The following is a 16,896-nucleotide window of genomic DNA, read 5'->3' on the forward strand; positions in this document are numbered from 1 at the left end:
TGAAAATTTGAGAGTGAATGACAGAGACAGAGAGAGACAGTAATTAGGTCATGGCCATGCATTTAAGCTCTGGGATCAAAATCATTTAATGCATCCAAGCTGGTGGAAATATTAGGCCGTCTTGGCCGGCTTCTGTCGTATTCTCTTTCACATCCTTGTCACCAGACACCACAGCTTCATTTAGATTTATTAACTGTGGCAACAGGTTTAAAGATGGGCCTAATATTTTTTCCAACTGTGTTTGTTTTTCAGACTTGTAATAATGACACAGACATTTTGTTTGTGTTCTGTGTAGTGTATCGGCTAGCCTTTCTCCGTTGTGCCTGCGTGTCCCTGTCCGTAGCCCAGCAGGTAATACCAGAGGGGCTCCTTATATTTGTGTGGGTGCAGCAGCACTCAATTAAGCTGGTTAAATACGCACAAGGATACCTCAGCCAGCCAGAGGCTTTGGACTTATATGTCTCCTAGCAACAGGTGTTCAATTATGGTCTGCAGCTAGCCCCTGAGGAATGACAAAAACAGCTAGTCAGCCAGGCACAAACGTAGCCATCCTGCAATGTACAATTATTAGTTTTAAAAAGTCAAGTGGTCAACAATATTGCAACATATTAAGAAGCAACTGGATCTTGCACAAATTCCAAATAATCTCAATAATGTTCCTAACACACAAAACCACATTCCTTTCAAGTCTGTAAAATGTATATCGCATAAAAACACACTATTGTATCATGAACATACTTCATTCTACATACAATCTGTTTCTTTCAACCATCAAAAAGTTAAAACACACCTCCAGCAGTACATTAGGAGTGGCTGGATTTATTTTTAAGGTGTTCCTTTTTTTTTTAGCTTAACACGTGAAAAAAAACATTACTGCCCCACAAACACTGTTGAAAGATGGACTTCTGCAAAGCTACACTGAGATTAGTTAACAATATCATTAGCCCAGTGTATCTGTCTTTGCATAGAAATACACAGCATTCCTCAAAGAAGCCGCTGCTATGAATCGTGTCTGTCAAAACACTTCAGTGTAAACACTGTCACGCTTTGTGGCCTTTGTTTGTCTGGCTACCGTAAGTACAGACAGATAAGGAGCTGACTGTTTTGACCATTGCCAGTCAATGCTATATGACACCACGTCTCTCTTTAGATGACATGTCTTTCTTATTAGTATTAGCTGCTGACAAACTCCCAACACACTGCAGTCTCATGTTATATTTGAAGCCAGTGAGAGGTACTTGTGTTGTCAGAGCACAAATTAATATGACATAAAATGCAAAGGCCTGTCTAGTTCCTAATGCACTCTATTGGTTGCAGCGCACTTCATTGGTCACAAGGTCGCAAAATGATAAAGTACAAGTGGCAGAGTGTACACAGAACACCGGCTCACGACATCAGCAAGCTGAAGTATGATAATAAGCTCATTAAACTACATTTGAATAATTCTGATGCTACAATAGCTCCACAACAAGCTTTCCCCAGTGGTTTATTTGCTTCATATTTTCTGTGGCTACACTCCTGTACAGCTTCTACATCCTGTGTCTGGGGCCCAAAACCGCATGGTTAGAAATCACTGGTTTAAAACTGCTCTTCAACCGAGCCATTAAATTCTACGCAGACACGCTGAAAAAATTAACACAACCATTCTCTTTGAGGAAATAGTTATCCTACAACATCCTGAATAACCTTTGGATGGGAGTCACATGTTGAGAGATGCTGTAGACATTTTCCTTATTTTACATCTAAAGGGAAAAAGCACACACACACTTGTAACATGCAGTATGAATTAATTAATCAATTGCAATTGATTGTTATTCATCTGAAGGTGTTTGTGCACTTGTGTGTATAACAGTTGGAATGATAGAAAACCCTGAGACAAAAATGTTGTTGAATACCAGTCACAGTAAATTCTGTTTGGTTTTGTATCTTATAGCTAATTCAGTGGTTCAATTTCTCTACTTTACAGATTAAAATATACTTTTAATATGAGCTTCTTAATTAAAAAACAAAAAAACAAAACAAAAAAGATTTCAATGGATGTCAAAAAGTCCTATTACAGTAGCCTCATAGTTTGCCTGTTGACTGAAACACCTGTTGCGGCTCCCACCCAAAGATAACTCTGAAACGATAGTGAAAGAAATATTTGCATGCATTTCATTGCCTGTAAGGTGACATATCTACGCAGCATTGTTCTTGCTACTGTAAGTCATAACTCTGGGTAAAATGCCAGTATACTTTATTCCCTGCTGCTGGTGGCTCCACTTGCTCTGACTTGATTATCAGAATGTCCCAAAAACCAAGTGCAAGAAATCCTAGTTTACAGACTCAAAAAAGACCAGATCCAGACATCAAAAGTATTCAAAAACAACAACAGACAATGCCCTGACCCTTCCTGATACAAATAGTGTCCCAAGGTCCCAGGCCTGATGAAAAATGCAAGGCTGGAAGATTTTTTGCATTAACACACCAAGGAGAAGAGAACTCAATGACCTATTATTCTTGTTCATACACACTTAAAAACAATACATTTTAGATGTTTACCACATGCAATCAGGTAAAAGACCATCCTCCTTCCTATGACATTCTCTTGTTTTTCTGTTGACACAGCAGCTCAGTGGTGCATTGATCTGGGAAGCAGCGTGGACACAAAAGGAAGTAATCTCTACTGTATGTCCAGATGGCAGCTATGGCGTCATCTGGTGACATCACGCCACCCGAGTCAAGACCCAAGGAGAACAAAAGGACCCGCAGAGCTCGAATGACACTGGATTAAAATCAAAGGCAGTTCGTTAAGCATCACTGTACTATAAATCAAAGTATACAGTCTTGTTTATGTCTAGAATTATGAAACAAAAACTCACACTTCTTGTTTTTTCCAGTATAGCTACACTCTGTTGTCACTCAAATCACTGAAGTTGGTATTCTAACTCTGGGGCAGAGAAGCTGCAATTACACATGCTGGTGTGTCATTCTGCCTCCTGGGAATGGCTTGCTTCACACCTACAGTGCACCTGGGAAATGTAATATGTGCAAGCTTGTTAACGGTTTCAAATGGTCTAACCACCTTATATCCAATGTATACTAGGTCAAAGCAGTGGCTCACTTTGACAGTTTCTCCTGTCCACTTCACCTTTTTTTAGCATTAAATCTAACTAACAACGTGCATGCTGCGTGTACATGTGTTACTATAAAAAAAACAATAATGAGATCACAAGGTAAAACAAATGACCTTTATATGTGGTAGTTTTTTTTGCACAATGGATCAAAAAGAGGGTAGGAAGACCAACAATAGTGGAGTATGTATAGTAAACAAAGACTGTTAGACCTGTGCTGATACTATCTATCTTCAGCTGTCAATTTTATGTTGACAGTGTTTATGTAAGAATATCCCAAAAATTATTGTGGTATAAATGTGCATAAATTCTATAAAAGATACAAGAAGTGAGTGATACTGTGTTCAATATACAGAAAATCTGAAGTAAATTCTGGATTAGCAATTTACATTAGCCTATCTCAATATTAAAATGTTGATGAAGGAAAAGGTAGACTCATTTGCATAATAAATGAATATATACTGTATTTCTTCTAATTAAATATAGCATGTATTCTACAATAAAACAAATAATTTAAAAAATACACTTCCTAATCAAATTCACGTGCTCCTCCCTCGCTCTCTCATAAGACCCATTCACCCACACACTTTCTCTCTGCGCAGAGCTCTGCAAACCACTGCTCATGACAAGCAAATGTTGTCTAATGTTGTGTGCTTCTCTCACCCTGTCCGTGACAAGCTTTTGCTGTTTGTCACAGAGCAATGCAGCAGTGATACATCTGATTTTCATATTCAGCACTAAGAGTTTCACTATACAGCTAATGAAGGCTTATGAAAGAAATATTGACTTCTTTCACATTTTAGCAAAATTTAATTAAATATACAAGGGATATGTTGTATGACAATAACCCACCAAAGCAAATGTAACCATAATAAGATCAAAATAAATTTCATTAAATAAAAAAATAAGGAATACACAAATATGAAATACGTTTGGAGAAAACTAACCCAAGTCTGCTGTCTTCAGACCAAAGGCAAACTAACCGCAGTGACAGTGGGAGCCTCAGAGCAGGGCATGTAGGTACTGTAGACCTGATTCCAGCTGGGTTTTGAATCAACTTTGAAATTGCCTCATCTGACCTGAGATATAAACTCTGCTAGCCACCTCCTGAAAGAAACTGCTATAACCAAACAATTCCCTCTGGGTTGAGGAATGAGGGCAAGCATGGCAAACGCCTGGCTGAAAAAAACTGACAGCTAAATTATGCATCGTCACATATGGCAGGATAGCATCTTGGTCTAACTGAGGTTGAAATGGTTAATAATTGGCCTGGAGGGGGCCTGCATGACTGCATGAGGACATGAGGCTGTTTTCTAAAGCAACAATTGGCAGAATTTGGGCTTCATTGTTGTTTCGGAAAATTTGGGGTTTCAATATTTTATTTAATTGTTATACCTTGTTGTATTGTGCACAATGAGCTGTAACTGAATTAGCCCAAGGACGTAACTACTTCAGGGCTACAGTCCCACGCCATGACAACACATGTTGCCTGCACTCAATAATAAAAACAACAACAGTTATTACACAAAGATGTTTCCCTGGTTTCAATTCATTTTCTATATTTGAGGACAGATCTAATAAAGTGTAATGCATTTAGATATAATCTAATGTCTTTTTATTTTGTTTAATTTTCCAAACTTTAGAGTAGATACAATGTGCAAGGTGTAACAATGATAGTGGAGTGTGCATGGCAATTCTATTGGGCTGACTGGGCAGCTGGCCGAACTGTCAGTCTGAACGCAGCCTTTGTGAGGTTCCACGGCGCTGGTCTCAAGCCCTGCCTTAATCATACACACAAAGGAAGCTTGTCACCGGTCTCTTGAAATGTTAATGAGACTGAAATCTTCTGCTATTGCACTCTCTCTCTCTCTCTCTCTCTCTCTCTCTTCCTCTAACTCTCTCGGAGAGAAAAGTAGCCGTAGCTCTACATGGGCTCACCTAGTCTCTCGCAGGTGCTATCGAATGACAGAGCAGCTGACTCGGCTTTAGTGACAGTTCTCTTGTCTGCCTGCTTGTCTTCCTGCATCAACAGCTTGACTGACAGTCTTACTGTGGGTGAGGATCAACATGACAATCCAAACATGCAAATATGCAACATAAGACCCTGAATCTAATGCTCAAAACCAGCTGATGTTTAAGCTAAAGCTGTACAATTGCTTACGTATTGTCCGACAAGGCGTCATCAATCTTGGTAACAGCCATGATGCTGAAGTTATTGTGAATGGAGATGGCAAAATGATTGAAATCTTCAAAGCAAGGTGTTGCATCAGGTTTTTAAAGCTCAAATTGACATTCCTGTTTCTAATGTGATGTGTTTACATAGTGTGACTTAAACTTTCAGTATCTCAGTCACATGGACATTGAGGGCCATTCCTGAAAACGCTCAGGAAGCTGCTAGAACACTAAACTAACAGGTACGGTCCAGCTTGATTCTCCTCCGTTGGTGTTTAATTTCATCACTGGAGGCTGCAAGAGTCGACATCTTGGCAGATGAAGCTAAATGATGAGTGCTCAGTGCACATAGTCTAACTTAGCGGATGCTCTGCCAGCATTATGTTGACACACAGTAAATCTATCCTGACCTTGTAGGGGAATTCAATCATCATCAGTATGGTACAGATATTAGTAATCCTCTTTGTTTAATGGAGCAAAAAAACAGAAGTTTATGTTCTGTAAAAGGGACTGAGTGACTAGGCAACAGTAAGCACAGCACCCAAAGTGTGTAGCAAAATGTCCATATGTGTTACCTTGACGATTGGGTGGCCACCGGATGATGCTTTGACGGCTCCTCGACTGCCTTCTGTCTCATAGTGCGCTCGGTGGTGGGCTTTGGGTTGCACCTCAATCTTCAATTCATATTGGCCAAACTGGCTTGGAAGCAGCCAATCGAGGGGAGGCAGTGAGGAGGTCCTGAGGAGAAGACCACAAGCAAGCACACACACACACACACAGCCACACAAAGAGCAAGAGCACATTACAATTTGGTTATGAAACTGTGATAAAATACAGCATTCTGCTCAAAAACTCATAGAGATGGAAATGTTTGGGGTTATGGTAAATATGCATCTACATAATTTTGAACAATCTGTCCTGTACTTCAGACCAGAACAGCAGATAATCTTATCAGTGATGTTGAAAGGACATTTTAACAGTGTTAACAGTAAAAAGTTCCATATGAAACTACATATACACCTCCATATTTTCCATATTTTTAATTATTCTGTACAGATGAGTTAAACCTGCGACACCACAGTGTAAGGTCAAGCGCAAGTACAACCAGCTACTTCTCAGCCGATGAAAACAACTCATTTTAAACACTGAAAGCATTCACAAGCTGAAATGATGGTATCCACTTTTCATGGTGTTAGAGAGGATAATAGGTGCAAAATGGGGGTCTAATGCAAAGTGTACTTAGCCCCAACAGACAATGAATCACTGGAATGCCCACATACATTATTCCTCTTCTTAGACATTGTACTGGTAATAGGTCAACTTAAAACTTTAAGGGTGAATCATATTCTAAGGGGGACTTTTCTTTGTGAGTTTTCAGTGAATGGGTGGTTAGATGAGAGTGTGTCAGACCATGAGTAAATTACTGCGGGTGTGGGTGTGACTGCATACTGTACTAGTGTATGTTTTATGTGTAATGCACCACAGCGGCTAGCATTGTGTGTTTTTCCTCAGTGCCTTTTTCTTTTTTTTTTATCTGTCCAGGCTACAATCATATTTGAACAGCTGCACTTGAAAATAAAACGCTCAATGGCCTTCTCCACTGAGAAACTGGGTCTCTCCATCTCACTGCAATACTTCAGTTTACCCCAGGCCATTTTGTAAACACTGACATTAGCCATTAGCATCAACAAATTATGTTGATGACAATTTGTTTAATTATATTTTAATACAATCCTCCCAGTTTGCTAAATTTTTGTTTTTATTATACACCCATAGTAAAATAGAACTATTTTTTAATTATTTTATCGAAATAATCTTTGGACTGACATTATTCCTTTTATAAAAGTCTCTTTTTTTTATTTTGCTCTGTAATATTTGTGTAGAACTACTATGGCCCATATTTGCATATACTGTATGTTTAACTTGCCAAAGTACTTCAAAAGTAGAACGGGCCACAATGTAAACCTCTGTAACGTCTTCATAGCGTACACAGTTCATTATTCATGATCCAAGAGGCCTACTGTAGAGCAGCACGAGCTTTATGTGTGTCATCCAGGTGTTTTGTCTCACAGCAGTTGCAAAGTGCCACTGTTTTTTTAGCACAGAAGTATACACAATCATAAATTAAACTGTGCATGTGCGGCAATGTATTCATGCGCAGTCCCACTTCGTCCATGTGCATGAGTCTATTGCTGTGCAAGTTTGGCCTGAGAAAGGAAACTGACTCTGTGCTGTCTCATGAGCTATGAGGCAGACACTCACTCTATGCTACACACTGATCTCTGCCTCAGCATTACCCACTGTAAGCTCTTTGTGCACCCTGTCACATGGTGGCATAAGCTTTTATTTGGCTCTCCTCAAGACACTACAGGCTCCTAGCATGCAAACGTACTGAGTCTAAACCTCTTGACAGATATTTGACAGTACAAATAATATTCAAGGGAAAGTTTGTAAAGTTTTAGCCAGTATGTCTGACTCCCCTAATTTTATCCTTTCCAAATGCCTGTCAAGTGCTGGCTACTGTACATGCAGACCGATCTGATCAGACTGAATTAAACACATATGAGTCAGGCTTTCAGAGGAGCCATTAACTTCATGAACTGCCCTACAGACTGGCATTAAATCCAAAGGCTGCATTGGAATGAAAAGGCATGTGTCTGATATTCTATGTACGTTTTGTGTACTTCAATGAAGCTTTGTGGTTAGAAATCTAACTGAGCTGATTCTCCTACCACATGTGACATAGAAATGTCTCTAAAAAACCACTTGAGGTCAAAACGTAATACATACGGTAAACACTAACTTGCCAGGTTGGAGAAATTACATATGATTACAGGCACATGGACAACATATAGCGGTCATGAAGTTATCCAGTCACTTAGCCTTTTTCCTCTTATCTTTTATGTGCTGGGCCAATTTCTGTGATGGAGGTAACAGTACAGTGTGTTATATTCACTCAAAATACTCTTTCTTTCAATTTCAGTCCTTCTCTGTTTGATTTTCAATATGGTTTCCACCTGAGAGTAGCTCTATCTGAGATCAAACACTCTGACACAGTGTAACAGAGGCATCACCCTTGTGTTTTCCTCCCAGCAGGCATGACATAACCACCCCAGGAACTGTGGGTTTGCATGGCTGCTACGGTAACCGGAGGAGGACAGAGGAAATGTGAGCTTTGTGACGGAGCACAGCGGCGGTGGCGGCCTATGTCCTGACATAGCATTACCTTTCTCAAATGTCTACACCATTGAGTATGGGCTCCTACTCTAATCACAACCCCACAACCTGGTCGTCTCCAAGGTCTTCATCATCCCACCAGCATCACTTCTATCCAATGAATGCAATATTTTTGCTGGTACACATGTTGCATGAATGTGTGCCCCTATCATATTTGTAGGTCACAAAAAACACATTTTCTTGTGACATACTGTAATTGTATGCCAAACGATGTGGTTTCATTATTTTATTTTTTTTGTAGTTTTCAATTAAAGGTCCATTCATATTCTTTCCTGGTTGCCTCATACACAATTTATACTTACTGTATGCAGGTTCCTTTAAAAAGTTATTCTGCTTTTTTTTTATCATTATTTTGTATTGCGTTTGGGGCTATTTTATGACTAGTTACAGTGAGAGAGACAAGAAAATGGGGAGAGAGAGTTGGAACTGACATGCAGTACATGGTTGGTCTGGTCAGGAGTTGAGTGGACAGCCTCCTGCTAAGGGCTCAATATGTCCGTATGGTACACACTCTAGCGTACAAAAAGTACAGTAAATTAGCAAAGCATTAATTAAACTAATTAAACGTTATCGATAAAAGTAGTACTACAATTAAAATCTGAATGATACCTGATGCATTAGCAGACTCTCTTATAATCCCATCCACTCTGACCAAATCTCACTCATTCTACCTAGTACATCTATTAAAAAAAACATTAGGACAAATATGTGTGCACAATCGTGTGTCTCATGGCAGACAGGAGCTGACCCCACCTGCTGTGGAAATGGAAAGCTGGCTCTACAATATATTTCATGCCAGTGTGCGTGACTAGTGGAGGAAGGGCAATAGCAGTTTAGTCTCAGCAAGGGTTCTTCATGATGTGGCACGTAACTCTACAACAATATGGACATTGTTCTGTCACAGCTCTCTTATGAAATTTCACACACCAAGGCAAGGATGCAAGCACCAAATGGTGACTCATCAGAGCCGACCATGTTATTGTCTGGACAGTGTTAGGTCTATGTGAGCAAGCATTTGTGTTATGTCTATACATGTGTGTGCATGTGTGTGTTCACTCCTTGCCATATGTGCCCTGTGCTGATTTACAGTGCTAGGGGCCAGTGCACACAAACAAGGCCCTGCACACATTGGAGAACCAACAGCAGACTCCTCTCCTAAAAATCTCCATTATGCGTTTCTGATTGCCCCCATCACTCTTTAATGTGGAGATTGTGCTTGTGTGTTTGCATGTGTATGTGTCTTTGGAGGACTTGGTGTGGCTGTGCGTCCCTGTAACTCCCTCTGCACACTCATGAACTTACTAACCCTGTTTCTCAACAATGCAACCATGTCAGATTTATACTGCTGATACAAAGCTCAAAGTTCCCTGTTACTGAACATTGATCTGCAGTTCCATCAGCTGCTCTATTATTCATCTAAAATATTATTTGATACTAATTTACCACCCTGCACTTCCCTCCTAGATCAAAAAGGGTTTTCAATCTTTATGACAGCTAACAACACTCAATAAAAACATTCACTGCTGTGGGCAATTGTTTAGCCTTGGCCCACTAATTGCTTTTAAGATTGATAATATGCTTTGCTTTAATAATATTCATAAACACTGATAATGCTGGCATCGCCACAGTACCTTCTGTTTTTGCTTCTAACTAAAAAACACTTTCAAACTTTAGGTGGCCACCAATCAAGACTCTATTTCTCACAAATATTGCAGACATGACTGTCGCCAAGTCTTTTTCAAATACAAAACAGGAAGTGGAGTAGAACAAACTGCAATAGAAAGTTATTTCAGCCAGTTGAGAAAATAGTCCTCACTGACATTTGAAAAGATTAGTTTGAATTTTCCAGGCACTTCATCTCCCACTGAGTCTTCTACAGCTGCATGAATCATTTGCTTTGGCTGGATTTGATGACTGCATCTGCGAGATGAGACTGAATTGGGGAAAAAGAAGAAGTTTTCCACCCTTTTCTGCATATTCTTTTTCAATACGAGCGACTTTACCTGAATATAGGTGTATGACCAGGCTTGGGTTTATTCCATGAGAAGTGGGAGGGCACTGAGAGGAACTGTTCTCCAGGCCCGTCCTTCTTCAGGCCGTGCATGGCTTCATCTGAGGGAGAGTCTAGATTAGGTGACATATTTCCTTGGTCATCTAGCCCTAGCTCTCCTTTCCCAGACTGCATAGCTGTTCTGTCCTGTGAGGTCTTCCTTGTCTTGGACGGGATGTCTGCCTCGGATGGGCAGCACTGGAAGGGTGACATGCCCACAGAGGGACTGCCAGCCCAGGTGTCCTCTGTAACGCTGCCCCTAGGTGAAGGTCCTGGCGTGGGCGTGGGCGAGTGATGTGGAGACAACGAGCCGGGATAGCAGATGTCAGCGCTGGAGTGACGTCTCTTCCCACAGGGTGAGGTGGGACGTGAGGACGGCCGAGAAGGCGGCCGTGGACTGAGCCAATTTTCGTCGGTGACGCTGGTGCGCGGCGAGTGGCAAGGGGACTGTCTGGGTGACAGGCTGACGGAGTGAGAGTGGTGCACAAAGGCGGGGTGGTGGTGCTGCCAATGGGGCTGCTCTTCCAGAACTCCACCGCCAGTTTGAGGGGAGGCACAGCCTGGGGAAGTAAGGGGGGAACCCAGGGTAAACCGGGCGGCTGCTTCATTCAGCTCGGAGTCAACGTCGTCATAGACGTGTGAGAAAGATTCACAGGAGGAGGCGTCAGAGAACCAGCTCCTGGAGGACAGACTGCTGCACGGGCTGGGGCTGAGGGAAGAGTCCCGGTATGAGTGGTCTAGCCGCAAATACAGGTGATCTCTGGACAGAGGCCTGTCACCGTGGTAGTCCCCATCAGGGCCGTTGGCCCTAAGGTCCTCCTCATTGGCATCCATCTCCTGCTGACAGCTAGGGGAGATTGAGGTGATCTGGATACTGGGACACTCAAAGGCCTTGGGTGCCTCCACAGGAGCAGAGGGCAGCAGGGGGGAAGTGCCATACTTGGAGTCTTGCGCCTCATAACTTGGAGGCTCAGATCCTGGTTTGTGTGACTGAAGGCGTGGGGAAGTGTTGATGACCTGGGAGTGAGACTGCATGCCATGACGAGGCAGGCCAATAGACTGGTGGTTCGTGACCATAGCCTGGGGCTGGCCCACATTTAGGATGTAGAACGACGTGTTGTCATCAGGCTCCAGATCTGCAAAAAGAAAAGAAAGGGAAGATTTAGATACAGCAAAATCAGAGAATATGTTTTTGTTATGTTTTCTTAAAGTCTTCTTGTTCAACTTCACCGCACTCATGAAGCATAAAAACACTCATAACACAAATCTCTGATCAACACACCAAGCTTTTTAACTTCTTGATTAGATTATTAAACAGCAAGAGTCACCTTGGACAAAAGTAACCACTGCAGCTGTTAAAATGACCCAACTGAAAAGACTATATCTCAGTTGTGTACGTGTAAGGTTTATGTAGATCAAGAGACAACACCTGCAAGCATACAACCAAAATCCATCAGTAATAAAACTAACTCACATGTATAGCAGACAAAAGCAGACAGTGAGAAAGGAATAATGACACTATTTCTATAAAATAGTAGTTTGTGTTGGTCCTTTGGGCAGTCACAATGATTATGAGGCCCAAATGCCAACCCCAAACCCACCAATGATGTCAAAGGCATATTTTAGGCATATTTCGGTCTGGACTCTCCTCTTGTCCTATTAAACTGTCTATTATTTTTAAAATGGATCAGAGGGAAAATGTGTAATTGGTCATTGCCTAAGCCCTGCTGATACAACATTCCTTCTACTGGTAACATTTTCATCCTGCTTCTGCCTTGTTTTCAGCCAACGCTGCCCTACTACATTTGAGCCTCTAGATGCCAAAACTGCAAGAATTATTTGGTCACAAACCCGTGTGCGGTTGTGCCCTGAGTTTGCACTTGCTACTGAGCCCAGTTTCAGGAAATTAGAAGCCAGAGTGTTGCTGGGTAGCAGGCAGTCATACAGGCATTGTTCCAAGAGGGATAACCGATGAACAGCACTACTCAGGAAACAAATTCACACAACGGTGCGTGCTGTCGGCTGTCATCACAGCTAGCGCCGGCAGGCTATTTATACCAAAGGTCATCCGGCACAGGCAGCATGTACACACACAAACACACACACACACACCCACATACAAACAAACACACAAAAGCCCATTGTCTGCATTGGCACTACTCTATTAGAGGTTATTGATAAACTTCCACTGGATATGCTCTGCTGCTCCCATTGGGAATAATCCCCCCACCAACCTCGCCTGTGTTTCAGATGTGAAGTTAATTTCAGACACAGAGACACTTCCATATTATAACACGAGCTGATTTTTTTTGATTGATTTAAAATGTTTCAATAATGCATCAGCAATTTAGATCTAAAAATAAAAGAGGCCACAATTCAGAACTCATAACTTTCTTTTTTCTTTTTTTTACAATAACATTCACCTAACTAAAATGGAATTAAGAAGAAAAAAAATCAAAAGCATCCTATATATTCCACTAAGACACAGAGATGGTGTGACACCATCCTTCCACTTGTGTCATATCTTTGACCTTTGAAGATTTGATGATTTCAACTTCTGCTTTACTGAGAAAGAAAAAGAAATTCTGAAAATTGCAAAATGGCTGGGGCAAAAACTATGGGCCAATAAGAATTCATTAAACATCTAGCCACAGTAACGTGCACAGGATAACGTTGTGAAATCATTACAAAACACTTCTCTATATTCCTAAAATGTACAGTGGGGGCAGAAGTGTGAGACCACTTTCATCTCCACTGTTTCAACCACATACGAGATTGTTTTATTAGCTTCTAAACAGAGTGAATATTTTAATATTTATTTATATTTACAACATTTAAATCTTTATTAAACAGTCATACATAGATAATTAGGCCATAACTTAGCCATAAGTCAATGTAAATTCCCATATTTGGGAAGCTCATAAAAAGTAAAATAGTTTTGGGAATACACTGTGTTGCTACAATATGCTTCTTCCCTCCCGCTCTATATCCAACAGCAACAACAGAGGCAATAGCGGAAAGCTCTTTATTTATAGCTGCTCAGCTTCGCACTGGCCCTGCCTGCTTGTCACAAGACCCAGCAGTGGATCCTCTGACGACAGCATCTGACTGACTGACAGGGAGGAAGAGAAGGACAACAGAGGCGAGGGGGAGAGAAAGAGGCTGTGAAGATTAGAAAAAGCTATGCATCTTCTCACTCTCTAACGGCCTGAATTGGTAAATACAGTAGCCTGAAAGGAGGAAGAGAGGCGGCAAGAGAAAGTGAGAATGGAACAAAGGGCAGGGCAGTAAGGACAGACACTCACACCTTGAGTGAGAAGGCATACATACTGTAAGCACTTTCAAAGCATCACCCCCTTCCCATGGACTACACTGCACCAATGTGCTCACAGAAAAGAGCATCCCCTGTAATTTTTATGGAGCCATGCATTTCTCTCAAGGTGTTTTTTCTGGATTTCAAAATGTTCTCTCTGCTGTAACAATGATGCAGCAAATCTAGTTCACAGGCTTCTTTCTGTCTTCGTCTATCAACTAATAACACATAAAAATACTCTATTTGGCGTAAAAATAAATCACAATTAAACAATTTACCATAGAAGGGGAGTAATTCCCATGCTCCATTAATTCTTCCGTCTAATAGCCCTTATCCTAAAACAGATTTAGAGAAACACGTTGGAAATGTTTTGAATTACAGAGGGGGGAAAAAGGAGTGAGGTGAGGGCCAAGCCTTGAGTGAATTGAAACAGTGATCTTCTGTCATTAGAGTCTGTAAGTGGTTTAAAACACTTCACTTCACTCGGTGCATGTTAACATCTTGTCCTCATTGAACTGCTTTTAGAAATGGCTGAGACAGGCGAACCATCAGATTTGACTTAATTACCACAGAAGGATGAAGGGAGATGCAGAATGGGAAGAAAAGAACAGTTTTTTCTTCTGCCTTCCTCTGCCCTCAGCCCACTCTTGCCTGGTGAGTTGTTTTTGCACATACTGTATACCCCAAGGGCAGAACAGATACAGTATCAAAGGACCATAATCAGAAGGAGGTGCAGCCAGGTGAGCACGTCTTTACAATACCACCACCATCAAGTTTATACCAAATAGGTCTGTTAAACTTTTCTGAGGAGCCAGAATGTGGTTTACCACATTTGACTCAAAATACTGAATGTCCAAATTCATTTGGGAAGCAAAAAGTCACAAGTGGTCTCAGACTTTTGGACCCCAGTGTTGATGACAATACTGCTTCATTGAACATACATCTAAGTAAGAAGTAAGTTAAAATAGTTGATGTGATTCAAGAGCACGTCAGCACAAAAGGTCAGCATCAGAAGCTAATAACACAGAGTTAATAACAACAGCATGTGGCAGGTAGAACCTGCAGGGATTAATGAGGAGTTTACAGGTTAAAGAGAATTGCCCTTTGCGGAGTGAATAAAGTTTTGTGACAGCCAATTTCAAATGACATACACCCAAATTCAGATAAAAAACATTCACATTCATAGTAAATGATCTGGGTCTGCCATAAGAATGTTCAACAAACAGACATGGATGAAAACATAACCTCCTTGGTGCAGGTTGTGTTTTTATCCATGTACTGTGTATCTAAGGCAGAAATTGTGCTTGTATGGTTCAGTCAATTGATTTGTCCTGTGGTGGCATCAACAGACTACAGTATGTGCAGTTAAGATACATGCACCAGTAATACTTATCTCTCCGTCATTCACCAATACTTCAGCCACATCTAGTTTGAACCAGTTGCTATTGCTTTGGTTCGATTACATGCATTTGGCAGGAATTCAGATCTGTCACATATAATACTTATAATGTCATTAGCTGAAGTATTTTTTCCTGTTTGCATTTCTGTTTTTCCATTTAGCTAAAAACACAACCTGGTCAGCAAATTTTAGCTCTGCTGATTCACACCGAAATAATAGTAAACACTGATAATTCAGAGCAAGGCAGAGCAATCCCAGGTGCTGACGGAGTTATGAGCTGCTGCCGTGGTAAATTGGGTGCTAATCACACACACAACTGAGCGTGCAAATTGAATGAAAGTCGCAGTGATATTTGTTTTAATGTTGGCAAATCCAGCAGTGTTTTTATTTCCTTTTTTATGTGGTGAAACTTTTGTTCAATTACCTTAAAAGACAAGATTAACTAGTTCAGAGTTTGTAGCCCAAAACTGATATGATTGCTTGAAATTTAAATTTAAAGCAGCTCCTCTCATCCAGCAAAAACCTGTTGTCAGCCATTGTTAATCTGTTCTGTCTGAACCGAAGCAAACTTCATTAGGATACACTAATTAAGTGGCTACCAATTTGGCAATGGTCTGTTTACAGTACAGACAAAACAGAAGAACAAGAAAAAAATCAATTATTAGATATAGGCTAGTAGACAGTCAAATGTTATAAAAAAAAACAGCAATGTCTAGAAATTAATGTGGATGGGGAGACCCCTGATTATTGACAGTTCATTTGGGACAGTGCACTTTGAATTTTGCACCTCATGGCCACAAATACCGTATGAACCTGCAGGAGACACAGTTTTTGCTGATATGACATGATTTATTGATTGAAATATTGGTTTGTTTGTTTTTTGGGATGCTATATAACTAACACATGTGGAGTTTTTTTATGTCTTTTTTTAATCTGTTCGAAACAAAGAATAAATTAATTGAAATTAAATTACCTCAGTCAGTTTCATTGCTATATTTGGATAGAATTTACAACAAAAAATATGCATATTATAATCTTCTTGGCCTTTATATTGATATCTGTGTTGGCCCGCTGATAGTAATAAGAGCAGTGACTTGTCTCTGGACTGTATGCGTCTTCGTCTCCTCAGATAACAGATGAGAAATTCCTCTGATTAGTTGCGCAACAGTGTCAGCGGTGTTAGATTTATTAACATTCTCAAATTCAAATTGAACATTCTTTAATTTGCCATAAAGCTCCGTCTTTCTGTTACATATCAGTTTCGATGAGTGTTTTTTTAAATCTTCCAGTCATCTTTTCTACCTTTGTTGTTCACATAATAGTACACAGCGGAGAGTGTTAAGTGGCAGCGTTGCACAGATGAGGGTCAGACAGGGGGCGACCATGTTACCTGGCCCACAGCCCTCTCCTTGCCCTGAGATAAGATTAGCCTGCTACCTAAAACCCTCCAGTGTGGGGAATGGGGTGGGTGGTGGGAAACCCCCCTGTCAGAGCCAAACAACAGTCACCTTAGGAGAGGAGAGGAGAGGAGAGGAGAGGAGAGGAGAGGAGAGGAGAGGAGAGGAGAGGAGAGGATGTAGTGGTACTGTTGTTTCATCAATGGCCTTGGTTG

At 40.9% G+C, this 16,896-nt stretch overlaps 1 protein-coding gene across 1 annotated transcript in view; it reads right to left on the reverse strand.

The window, feature by feature from the left end:
* Positions 1 to 16,896, reverse strand: part of nfatc3a (nuclear factor of activated T cells 3a) — a 62,040-nt gene that overhangs the window by 29,933 nt on the left and 15,211 nt on the right. The window contains exons 2-3 of the mRNA XM_084001024.1: positions 10,526 to 11,708; positions 5,861 to 6,023 (exon numbers count right to left, since the gene is read on the reverse strand). Of these exons, the coding sequence (XP_083857150.1) occupies positions 5,861 to 6,023; positions 10,526 to 11,708 (1,346 nt within the window). The remainder of the gene's footprint in view (positions 1 to 5,860; positions 6,024 to 10,525; positions 11,709 to 16,896) is intronic.

Source organism: Trachurus trachurus (genome assembly GCF_905171665.1).
Source record: "Trachurus trachurus genome assembly, chromosome: 3".
Lineage (NCBI taxonomy): Eukaryota > Metazoa > Chordata > Actinopteri > Carangiformes > Carangidae > Trachurus > Trachurus trachurus.